Raw genomic sequence first — 12,881 nt, 5'->3', positions numbered from 1 at the left:
CCCTTACTCGATGGTGGCGCGTTACCCTGCAAGAAGGGTTTCTGCACTGGGTTAACATACTAAAACTAATATTAACTTTTTTCTCACAAGTCTTCAATGTTTTTTTTATAATACTTATAGGCGTATTATTATTATTATTATTATTAAATATGAGTAATAAACTTAGATTAGTATGCCAGTTGTGGCCTCAGTCAGTAAACAAAGCATTCCCCAAATGAAGATTCAGAACAGCAACGAGCGATGATGGGACCTGCATAGGATAGCTTGACTTTTTTTTGGGATCCCCGACCATCTTTGATAGTTTAAGTGTTTTTTTTTTTTTTTTTTTTTTTTATCAAAGATGGTTTTAGCTAAAATAGCAGCGTAACCAGCATGGTAATAAGCATCTTTTAGACATGCAGAACTCTCAGTAAGTAATCAGACCATTGTACAGCCACAATCAAACCAGATGATCCAAATGACAGATTTTGTCCCTGAAATTTCAAAGAGCAACACAATACCCAAGAACAGTCTGTTAAGGCACAGAAATTGAGACAATGTTTTGAGTACTGAATATGATGGGGATCTACAGGAAATTGTGTGTGCCAAATGAGGGCATAAGTACGAGGAACAAACATGATCCTAAAAAAGTGAAAAAGAGAGAATACCAGTGGCTCTATTGAGAGCAAAAAGTCACTTAGAAAGATTAGGAAGAGCAAGTTGACGTAATCAATTAAAATGCAACTGCCAATTCAACAGTGACAAGGGGTTCTCAGATAATTTGTTCCCAGAAGGGGGTATGGTATACCATGAACTCAATAACTTTCACACTATCCGCTCCAGTTCTTTTGCATAACTCAGCGTTTGATTGATGAGTTGCAGCGATGGTATTTCCTTGCATGGGGCCGAATCTTTTGCCTTCTGGAAAAACACAAATCCTTTCTTTATCTCCCACTCAGGGTGCTCCTGCAAACAACAGTAAATTTCATCTGATCAGAAAATCAACCCCATCAACCATCATGCTGTAACACATCCTTTTTTCTTCTTTTATCTTTTTTTTTCTTCCACTCTCATACTCTCCATAAAACTAACAAGGAGATAGCATGTGACGCTAATGGATAAGATAACAGCAGAAGTGAAGACAAACTCTGTTATAGGAGTATCAGCGCAACAACAAAACACTACACCAAATTAACGTAAATTTGTAGTGACAAGCTGACGATGTGAGAAAGTATATATAACTTCGAGCAGAATAAGACGGTGCACAGTTTTGTACTTTTAAGGATATCAGTTGGATAGTTACCTTACTTTCTGTTAAGGGTTGTCTCCTGGCAGCATTAGTTTCATGGGATATTCTTACAGTGTCTGCAATGGCATTTGGGATACCCAAATTACCAAACATCTTGGCCCTCACTTCACAGAATGATTGGAAGGCCCAGGATAATAATATCACAGAAACAATCCAGATGGCCAGGATCCCATTTGAAACACCAAAGGCTGAACAGTACCTCACAGTAAGCCATTTCAGGCAGTAAACATTACAGACAGAACAATGGTATGTAAGGTAATTGAATTAGGAGTAAAAGCAATTGAAAGATTCACCCCCTCTTTCTTCAGCAGAGTGGTTCTAGATGGTAAAACAACATGCAATGATGGACCATATATATGTGAGTGCAATAACCTATAAGCAAAAGAATTACTGGAGTTTATTTAACCCATGGCTTCTTATGGTCACATCCTCCTAGCTCCATCTAATATTTGAAAATCAAATAACGTAAGCCGTAAAGTACAACCACCACACTGCTGACAAAAGCGCCAAACCTCCTAGGAGGTCTAACCAAAGGAGGATAAAAGTGCAAATACAAATATTTACCAACGAACACCTACCCCTACCAAACTTGTCTGCCGAAAAAGGTTGGCAGGAACTCTTCCTCCAAAGAAAAGAATCAAAATGAAGGGAAAAATCCTAAATCTTTTAGAGAACAAATGAAGACAAAACCAAACAAACAAGCTCATCATGCCCTTATTGGTCATTTTACATAAACTTAAAGTTCTAAACAATTTAACAAATTAACAAATAAAAGATGGCCCACTAAAAATAAAATTGCTGATCAGAGACATCAATAATGAATGCGGAGAACACTATTAGGGGCTGATAGGAAGGAACAAAATGCATCTAGGAATTCAATTTAAATAAAATAGTTAATGCAAAGCTAAAGACATACCCTAGAAAGAAGAAGCCCAATGGGTTAGGTCAATAAATGGCCCAAGGATATGACAGAAAGCCATGGCTTTCATGGGCTAAGACTATCATGGTGGATTAAAGTCAGCCCACATATTATGATCATCCTAGGCTAGACCTAAGGCCAACTCTAGTCTAATACGAATGGGAACTTGAGAAATTCATCGAGGTCAATAAAAGGGGTTGTAGTGTCAAAATAAAAAACTCAATGTCAAAAGGAGCCTTTCTTTATCAAGAGTCAGGTAGTGGCTGCGTCAATATTAGGTGGGTGTTAGCTAGTGTTTGGTTGATGTATTTTATGTATGTCTTTAGATAGGCTATATAAAGGAATTCATGTAAGAGGAAGGATCAACTCACTAATCAATTGAAACCAATGGTTGCTTTGGCCATTCTTCTCCATGGGCTATATAAAGGAATTCATGGTTGGTGTTTGCTCCAATTGATCCATCTTGTGATGTGACCCTGGGCATTACTTTGTTGTTTCTTATTGTTTTCTTAATTCTCTCATATTGTTCTTTCAATTTTTTCATCTATTAACAAGTCAGTGTAATTGACCAAATCTGTCCACCGATTTGACATCAAAATTCCTGGGTACCTTTGCTCATCTCTACTTGCTAATCTTTAATTCATCCTATTTCAATTCTGGTCTACAGATCTGCCCCCACTGTGTGTTTGCAATTCTGTCTCCATTATTATAATGTTGTTCTAAAGTTACCCCTAAGGTCACTCTAGGTCTTTGTTTGTCTTTGTGCTATAAATAACCTTTCGAATCTGAAATTCATTCTCTGTGAAAAGGTCTTCTTTGGTTACCATTTTAATCCTTCAAACACAATACTACATTAATAGCTCATGCAGGTCAAACAAGAAATCAAACTGTAAACTCTAAGAGATGAAAGAATTATGATCAAACTTAGATCTACCACTTTTAATAAGGAATGAATCAAATAAATCAATAATTACAAGTACTAAAACCATTGAGAAGAGTTTGTTTTATTCAACACAAGTATATGGTATAAATATTAGGCTTCTAGTATAATGGATTGTCGACGCAGTAGGCTTCTCCAGTGAGCCTATACTACTGTCAATTTAAAACTGAAAACCAAAATTATACCTGGCTATTTAAAACCAGGCTGAAAGAAATTAGGTTTTGTTTCGGTTTCAAAGGCAAGAGTATTTCTTGGTTCAGTTTCAGCTTCATGTCTAAAATTGTTGAACTGAAAGAATTACCTACTTTCAAACAGAATAAGGAACTAGGAAAAATTTTACTCTGTTAATGCAGATGAAATATTCTATTCCTTTCTAGTGCTCAAAAGAAGGTACAATGGATTATGGCCCAACAAAGTTCTTTTCGGGGTTCACAAAGATGTAAAAAATTATCTGAACCCCTAAAATCGGACCTAAACTGAATAAGGACGAAATAAACATCAACTATATACATTTTTTTTCCCGGCAAATCAATGTGATCAATCAAGTCCTTGGTTTGCACAAAACTCTAGAAGGAAAACTACACAAGTGGCCCTCCCTACTCAATTCTACAAGTTATAATCAGTGGCAGGATAAAATTCTAAATTTGTCCCCCCCTCCACCCATTTTGGCATATTTGTTATACAAGGCTGGATTGATCCTATCCTGATTTCAATTGGATTATTTGGCTAGTCTGTAAAAAGTCAGTAGGCACCAAGGAAGCTTTATTTAATTTGCATGATCAACATAACAGAAGCAAAATTAGAAAATAAAATAAAATAAAATTACAAAGAACACAATACATGAGTCAAAATACTAAAATTTCTACCTCCTTGATATATTCAAGCAACTCGTGCTCCGATGAGAACATCAACATTTGCTGGGCATCACTAACTGAGAGATAATCATATGCCTTCTCACTACACCCTGCTATTTCATCCCTGTAGGTGACAAAAAAAGGGTTTAAACACCTAAAAGAAGACATTCAATAAAAGCTCCAAATCAAGATTCTGAACTTCTATGACGAGATTAAAGTACCTAAAATATTACAGATGGTAGGTTTAGAAATAACATTCTTAGTGTTAAGGGTTGCAACAAGTTAAAAAGGATACTACGTCAATATGGTCCATAGACCATATTGATGCTTGCACTCTGCACATTCAGAGCACAAGTCTTGAGAACAGGTCACGTAATTTTGACTGACCTGCTGCACCAATCATGCCAACCCCATTAAAACTGGCTTTAGATAAGAATATGTTGCCAAAAATCATAGAAAAGACAAGGAGTCGCAGGTTAGATGATAGCTCCTCTGAATTAGAAACCAGTTCATGGTCTGGATTTGATAATCTGGACAAGCTGACACATCTCTTTCCTTTTTTTGGGAAATATTAGAGTATGACAAATAAAAAGTCAATGGAATGTCATATTAATGATGAACTAGATTTCTCTGAATATCCCCAACTCAAGCTTTAATGAATAAAACAGACCGGGATATCATACTAAAAGGTCCAAAACTCTAATTGCAATGTAAAAATGTCATTGGTTTCTGCTCACATTTTTCAAATTATGACAGTAAGCATCATTGCCTCATATTATCAACATATTACCTGACTGTCTTCGCAAGAAGATCCATGAAATAAACATAAGTTTCATGTGGAACAGTCTGCCTGGCACTCAATACACGGTTGTAAGCCCCTTCCATGAATGATTGTTCCAATTCCACAGCATGTTTAATACAAGGGTTTTCCAGAGCAACAGGTGAAAGCAGTTCTAGTTCTGTATGAAATTCTGCTATTCTATTCTGTACAAGGAGCCTAAGAAGGTTAAGACCCAAGATTGGGTACTCCTGAGGTGATGGTTGGAGGCGGCAACTGTTCCAGCCAAAGAGAAAGACATGTATGAGAACAACTTCAAAGTAAAGAGTATTTGGTTATTTACAAAATTTTCAAACACCCATTTACAAATTAAGTTTGAAAAATAAAATTGATAACTGCAAATGATAACTTCCATTCCTGCTTCCTCAAGTCACTAGAAAGTTACCCAGTATCTGTATAGTAAGGCTTAAGCTGAAAGAAATCCCTCTCAAAAGCATCTTGGTCTTCTGTCTTCACACTAAGAACTACAGCATGCTCATATATATCTCCTGAAAATAATGAATTGATTAGGAATTAACTGCAACTTAAAGAAGTAACCTGACATGCCAGAGATAGGCCAACAGAAAACTAATATTAAATCACACATAGAGTCAACTCTTTCTCTCTTATGCTTCAGTTAAAGATTTCAACATGAAAGGTTGCAATTATTACTTTAATTCTTTCACATTTCATTTCTTTAAGCCATTTTGAACTGGAATGATTTATGAATGGGGCTGGTATTAGAGTAATTATGGATTAATGGAATGCCATCCTCTTTATTTAGTCCGAATTTCTACTTCTTTCATTTGAGATTCTTGCCCTGCAATTTGGATTTTTGCAATCTTCTCAAATATTCTGAGTGGGTTATGCAAGAAATTCTCCATTTCAAGCTAAATTCAAGCTAGAGTTCAATTTTATTAGTCTCTTTGATTTGCACCCATCAAACCCATGTGGGTATTGCTTGATTTTGGACCAAGAAATCTAACTGTTGTCCTACGCTTGCCTTCACCTTCAGATTTCTGAGAGGCACCGTAAGAGGGGAAGGGTAGCTTGCTTTATTTGAAACAAATGGAGAGTAAGGGCATCATGGAATTTGATACCCACTGAAAATGTTTCCAGAAGCAAGTTTTATCAAACATTTGCCATACTGAAATGTTTCCGAAAGCAAGTTCTATAAAATGCCTTTAAAAGTTTTTCTTGGATAAGAAACACCAAAAAGTCATTTTGGTGTTCTATGAAGCAGAAAGACTGGGTGGGTTACCAAATGGACTCAAAATGATATCTGAAATATGTTTAGTTCAGTTTTATGAATTAAATGCAGTTTCAATGATTGCTTTGGCAGATTAAAATGAAGTGGCTTAGGTGTTTTCTTGACCAGGACCTTAAGTGGATTTCTGGTCAGTTATCTTGTTTCCATTTCTATTCATTCCCAAACAACAGGTCAGGTCTACTCATTTCTTTGTTGTTTGCAACAGTTTTGTTGAGCCATTCAGGATGCTACTGACACCCATCAGTTGCTCTAGGAGTGAATTAGATCTCACTATTAGGACCCATTTGATAACTCACCAAGTGTTTCCACTTCGAGAAACACCAGAAACAGTTTTGATTGTTTTTGGAAGCAGAAACACTTTTTAGGCATTTGATAAAACTTGCTTCTCGAAGTAGAAAATTTGAAAATTGTATAAAATTTACAAAATTTGCCACTATTCTGTTTAGAGTGCCAAATTCCATAAGAACCCCTTCTAAAACTGTCTCACTTAAACCCAACCCGCACCCAATTTTGCTTTGAGAAACAGAGCAACAACAAATAGTTGTTGCATCAGAAGTGTTTCTCGAAGCAAAAAATTTCACAAATTTCAATTTATGTAGCAGAAATCACGCAAAACGAAACGGTTTTATCAAATGGTTTTCGGTCAATTTTTCTGCTTCTCGAAGCAAGAAACACCAGAAACTGTTCTTCGGTGGGTTATCAAACGGGTCCTCAGTGTTATCAGATTTGGCACCAAATCTGCAGGCTGATTTGTTACTGGAATAAAGTCATCAACTGGAGTTCGGGTCTATTCTGTTTGGGTTTTCAGTTTTTTTAATTAATATGGCTTCTCCTCATCCTGTGGTTCTGCTACATTACTCTGCATAAGGCAGATGTTGATCTATTTTCTGAGACAACATTTAGACTTGCTCCACATTCTGAAAAGCACTTAACCAGACCAGATTCCTGTGCTTTGGCTGCTTTCAAATATTCCTCAATCTCCTGCTGATGCAGAAAGTACCAGAGGAGGAAGAAGAAAAGACCAGAATCTGAGACCTGCGGTTCAGGATTTCTTCGAATTCCTAGTCTCTCTAGAAATTCGTCTCTTTTGGAGCTTTGATTCTTTTCCTATCTTGCTCATCATTTGTAGTTCTTAGTCAGCCCGGATTACAAGTTGACAAGTCCGGTCATGGTTTGGGTATGATTTCATGTAAGGCTTAAAGGCTTATAATCATTGACCTTTTAACACTTCAGTTTGAAGTTTCCTTCTGTACATGCTATTCTAAAAGACGTGCGCCGGGGGGGGACCAACCGGAGGCACGTTATCCATACCCATTAGGAAATTGTAATGAAACAAAGACAACAGAAGTGGTTGAGTTAATGCTCAAGTTAAGAATGTTACTTGCTATTGTCAACTCATGAATGGCATTTGGTGAATCTTCAAACAATGGTGGAAGGCTCTTAAATTCTGTCAACAAGACCTGAAAGCAAGATTGTTTAATAAGGCACACGCATTTGAGAGAGCAAAATTCTTTTAGAGAAATTTCTAGACACCAAAACTGGGAGAAGAGAAAAAAAAACCTGAGCTTAATAATAACCTGCAACAGCAAGGAAGTGCAAAAATAAACTTTGTCTCCTTGAAAGGATTGCAACCATGTAAATCATACTTGCCTAAGACATTAAAGCTCATTTAGGGCAATCTTAAAGAGAATGTAAAGGTGATGTAGGATCAAAGGCTCGACAGAAGAAGATCATGGAACCAAGACAAAGTGGACCATTATTGGACCAGGCAAGTTCAACCCAACCCAATCAGCCCAGGTGGTTGTCTAGAAGGGCAAAAACACTGTTCACATGAACAGTGTCACAACCCTTACTATTGCCTTTATGTCAACGACACTACAAGATCAAGCGAGCCCAAGACTAGATCATATGAAGACTTTCCAAAGGGTCAATTTTGCCTTTTTGCCCTTTTTTTCTTTCTTTGTTTGGGGGGGGGGGGGTTATAGGATTTTATGTTTCTATTTTTATCGAGTCCTACTTACTGTAGTTTGTTTCTATTTATCGAGCCAAGAATCAGTTTATTCTTAGCATATCTACTTTTCACTTTAGATTTTGTACTCTCAATTATCTCTATTCAACCAGGGAGCAAGTAACCCATCTCTATTTTATATGTAATAAGCCTCACCCATGATTTAATGAAAATCTATGAAGCTATGCTCTGCTGAGTATCGTTGTCTTGTCAAGTGCATGATATGAAGGTTTTAGGAACCTTGCTGTCAACAGCCAATTTCTAGGGCTGAAGGAATATTGCTAAGAAGGCTAAATACACCTATCTACCATCACTCAAATTTGACAAGAGAATAAGATACTCAAAAGAAAATCATCCAAAAATATATATATACTCAAAAGAAAGCTTCATCATCAATATTTGAATTATCATTGTTGAGGGCTATGAACAGCCTATTACATATTTATAGAGCAAAGGTTTACTCAACAAGGAAAAAAAAATTCAGTAATTCTGAAGATAGATTAACTAAATCTCACTACCAAAATTGAAACACAAGTTATGGTTACTAAGATATAATAAAATTAGGAGAAAAAAAAATCTTTAGCCTCTGAAAAATGTACTCAAACTCTTCACCTTAAGTCCCATCAGAACCTTCAATATTCCATGTTCCACCAACACCAAAAAAGAGACTAGCGATAGAAGGGTTTCACCCTATCAGCGAGGCTCCTTCAGACCAAGGATTTAGCAGTTAGAATTTAGAACAAGGTTCCTGTAGACCCTAGGTGTCAGCTATCACAGTAAGGCCCTAGTGCTTCATATTCCTCAAACTGGACAAAAGAGTAACACACTAAAAGCAAGGCTTAACTAATCAAAATTCAAACTATTATTGTTGAGGGCTGTAACAGATAATTACATATTTATATAGCAAAGGTCACAATTTGGACTCTGAAATAGACTTTGAATCTACTTTGGACTCTTAACCCCCACTAAACTAATAGCAAACTCTAAAAGAAAAAGGAAAGAAATAAATAAACATATACAAAATTATCCCAACTAAATAAGAAGAATGTACTAATGTTAACAATATTTGAATTTTGGAATATTGAACTTCCACCATAGTTAGATCCAATTTGCCATATGCTTCTATCCAGACTTCATTTTATATGAGGCTAAAACCCTAAAACTTAATGCAGTGTTTTTCCTCAGTTACAATCATTAGTGCAGATCAAGGGTGAGTGCAATGGTGAGCTTACAGAGACAAAAGTACAGGAACAGGAAGAAGAATGAGGGAAGGAAGAATGCATAGGGAAAGGGAGAGGGAAGAAAAATACCCATGTGGGGCACACACAGACATACAGCCACACTCACACAAGACTCTCACCATGAGCTCAATTCATATCTCTAATTAGTCTCCACTATTGGCATTACACCATGCATAAAGGATATTAAAAGAACCCTAACATAAGCCTAACTCCCTATCTGGACATTAACTCAAATAAGGAAACTAAAAGAAGTAGAAACCAAATATCCTACGAATCTAATGTCTAAATATAAAATAGAAGATATTATCTCCCAAAATAAGTTAAATTCCTAAAATTTTACCAGACCAATTACTCAAAACTGGGCTCGGATACCCAGTTGGATTTGGGGTTGATCCAAAGCAGCATAATATGGGAGAAAAGGTGACAAGTTGGGACCTCTGGAGATTTCTGCACATTATTCATGTAAAATAATTTCCCAACTAGGAACTAATTCCACAGCAGGATCACTAAGGTACCAGTAGTAGCATTTCCAGCAATTGAACAAGCACTGCCAAAACCCTACTAGAGATTCAAATGGGTCTCAGGTTGCTCCAGATCCAGGACACAGATATCTCACGAGCAAAATGACTAACAAAGAGAGGCAGAGGGATACATTTGGATTGAACTTTGCTTCTCACTCTTTCAACAGATGGAATTCTCAGCTCTCAACTGAATCACACGGCATCATAAAGAAGCCCAATCCTTCCCAGCTAACAGCTATTACAAATATGCTTAAAGAATATCCAATAAAATCCTAATCTCCCAATATAACAAGGAAATTAAATCTAATTAAACTTCTATTATATTACATATACGGTAACTAATAAAACCAAAACACCAAAAAAAAAATCCCAATAGAAGCTTACGTAATAAAACTAATTTCAACAGTTAACAGGAGTCTTCCAAATTTTGACTCAGTACTTCATTAATTTACCTGTGAATTCCCAACAAAATTTCACATTATCCTTTACTCCATGTTCTATATTTCCTAACCTATAGTTAAAAGCTAAAATTTTCAAATTCCTCAGTTCCTTCACTTGCGACATCTAATTGACGACATCTGATATCAATTAACTTGAATTCCATGATACGCGTCACCAATACCTTCTAATCCAAGAGATATTGGAACCAAATTTAGCTTCAATTTTAAAATAACCAACCCAGTGGCTCCAGTTACCGAGGAAACCAAATGGGATCTGACAAGTATCAAAACTTTTATCTATCATTATCGAATGAAGCTAATCCATGACCCAGGGCTTTCTCTTCCAGGATATATACTCACTGGAAACCCAAAAGAACAACTGCATTCTGTAAATTTATTAAATCTAAGTATCTTCCATTTAACAAGTCAGACCAAGCCGAAGCCCACCGAGCTCAACAATGTAATCGTATACGAGTGTGATAATTAGGTTTTCTTAGAAACTAAAAGCATTAACAGTAAGATAATTCTATTATCCTGCCAAAGAAAGAGAGGTCCATTACCTTCATCTGGGAGAGGAGATTTGAGCAGGCATCGACATCGTTTCTCACAAAAGCAGCCTTGAATCGCTCAAAGAACTGAGACACCTCAGTAAGCTTCGGGTCCATGTTCTCTCCTCTCTTCTTCGTTCTTACTTTGGATCGTTCTGTACCTATCCCCACTCAAGTACTCAACCACTCAACGGTTTTGCAGTGCCGGGAAGAAAAGGAAGCTGATCGACGAATTCACGTTTCCGTCTTCACCCTTTCTTGCGAGGCAAGACAAGGAATTTTGTTTCAGCATTGCGTGTATCCAAGGGGTCGAACCACTTGGTCTGTTTCGGTTGGCTCGCTTCTAGCGGTTTTTTTTTTTTTTTTTTTACGATAGCTGATAGCGTGCGATCATCAAAATTATACATTTATACTACGTAATTCGTACCCAAAAAAATTATACTACGTAATCAAAAAATGATCCAACGATCTATCCTTCTTCCATCAAATTTAGAAAGAAAATTAGAAATATACTTTAGATTGATTAAATATCCCTTCACATAGGTATGTGAATGAATTCTCTTTATTTTATTTCCTTCACCCTACCTGTGTTAGAGAAGAAAAAAAAAATCAGTGACTTAGATTAATCTTATCGTTTACATGATGTTTTGATCTACAAGAACAATCTTTTCGTGTCACTAATTGGATATTTCATGACAATGAATATGAATTATGTGATTGTAAGAACCTAATATGATGAGGGTTGTCATTGGTTGGAAGATGGACCACGACGTACTAGTGACCAAAATTGTAACAACCATACAAACTACAGTTGAGGTTCTTGTAGGTCATACCATCATGATCACACCTCTTGTTGTGTTTTTTTCTTTTTTAGGCCAAACACACTTGTTGTTTTGTTAGTTAAGATATGTGGGCTCATTTCATATATGGTAAATACTTGAAGGATAGATCTATTATTGATATGACTTTGCCTATAAATTGCTCTTGGGGGTAACGCAGTGTCCTTATAGTGAGAGATTTATTATTACCTAGCCTTTTTATCAAGCAGATTGGGAATGACTTATAAACTTCCATCCATGCAAATCCATGGTTACCTAATCTTATAGGGAGATTACAAACCCCTCCGTGCCCTAGTGACTAGCCTCATTCTTGGCAAGACTTTCAATGGAACATACCCAAGCTTCGGGCTTTGTTTGTTACTCAAGAGGTTGAGGCTGTCCTAGCCATTCCTCTCCTTTCTCTTGATACTATGAACTCTTGGGTTTGGATCAAAACCCTTTGAAGGGACTTCACAATGAAATCATCCCACCATCTTTGTCTCGCAAGTTGTGATCTCCAAGGTAATACAATATCTTCTCCTGCTTTATATGTGTTGGAAAAAAATTCAGTGCACCCCCACCCTCTCAAAGGTTAAACATTTTTTATAGAGGGCATCTCATGAAGCCGTGGCAGTAGGAAATTCATTATTTTTGAGAAAAAGTGTGCCATCACCCTTGTGCCTTATCTAGTGCTTCTTCTAATGAATACGGCTGTCGTCATGCCTTTTTCCATTGTGATTATGCAAAGCATTGTCATAGCTGAATTTAGAAATTCCTCAATGATAGATAGTATAAATTTCATACCTTCAAAGTTCTAGCATTATGGGGACATGCATGTGGTGGATGTATGATGGAGCACCCTTTGTTGGTACATCTGAAATAGTAAACATGATTTTATTTTTAATGGACTATCCATCCATATTCCCCAAATAATGTCTTGGTTCTCTTTTTAGGTATCTGAGATTCATCATTGTGGATACAATTGACCTCTTGGGTGTTGATGTAATAGAGAGGGGAGCAAGATGGATTATTATTATTAATTTTTTTTTTGGTAAAAGCAAGAGGGGTTATTACATCTCTACACTGATGGAGCTTGGGACAAAGAGGATGGCAAGGGGGATTGTAGATGTCTTTTGTGGGATCGCCAATATATATTCATGGCTGCCCAAGCATGGCCGTGCAGGGGACTTTCGGCAACAATGGTGGAGCTTCAAAGG

General features: G+C 36.7%; 1 protein-coding gene across 1 annotated transcript; it reads right to left on the bottom strand.

The window, feature by feature from the left end:
- Window positions 1–358: 358 nt before the first annotated feature.
- On the bottom strand, window positions 359–11,159 carry LOC149009555 (26S proteasome non-ATPase regulatory subunit 8 homolog A-like). The gene is made up of 6 exons (XM_089161775.1): window positions 10,859–11,159; window positions 7,470–7,548; window positions 5,225–5,327; window positions 4,792–5,055; window positions 4,014–4,125; window positions 359–945 (listed from the first exon to the last, which is right to left on the bottom strand). Exons 1-6 carry the CDS (start codon window positions 10,961–10,963, stop codon window positions 805–807), a joined length of 804 nt encoding a protein of 267 aa, XP_089017901.1. The 5' UTR covers window positions 10,964–11,159; the 3' UTR covers window positions 359–804.
- Window positions 11,160–12,881: the final 1,722 nt, after the last annotated feature.

The sequence above is a fragment of the Hakea prostrata genome, chromosome 7, assembly GCF_041222555.1.
Source record: "Hakea prostrata isolate BN-2017 chromosome 7, UWA_Hpros_2, whole genome shotgun sequence".
Lineage (NCBI taxonomy): Eukaryota > Viridiplantae > Streptophyta > Magnoliopsida > Proteales > Proteaceae > Hakea > Hakea prostrata.
Note: the sequence above shows the minus strand (reverse complement) of the source record. Positions and strands in the feature narration are given on the sequence as shown.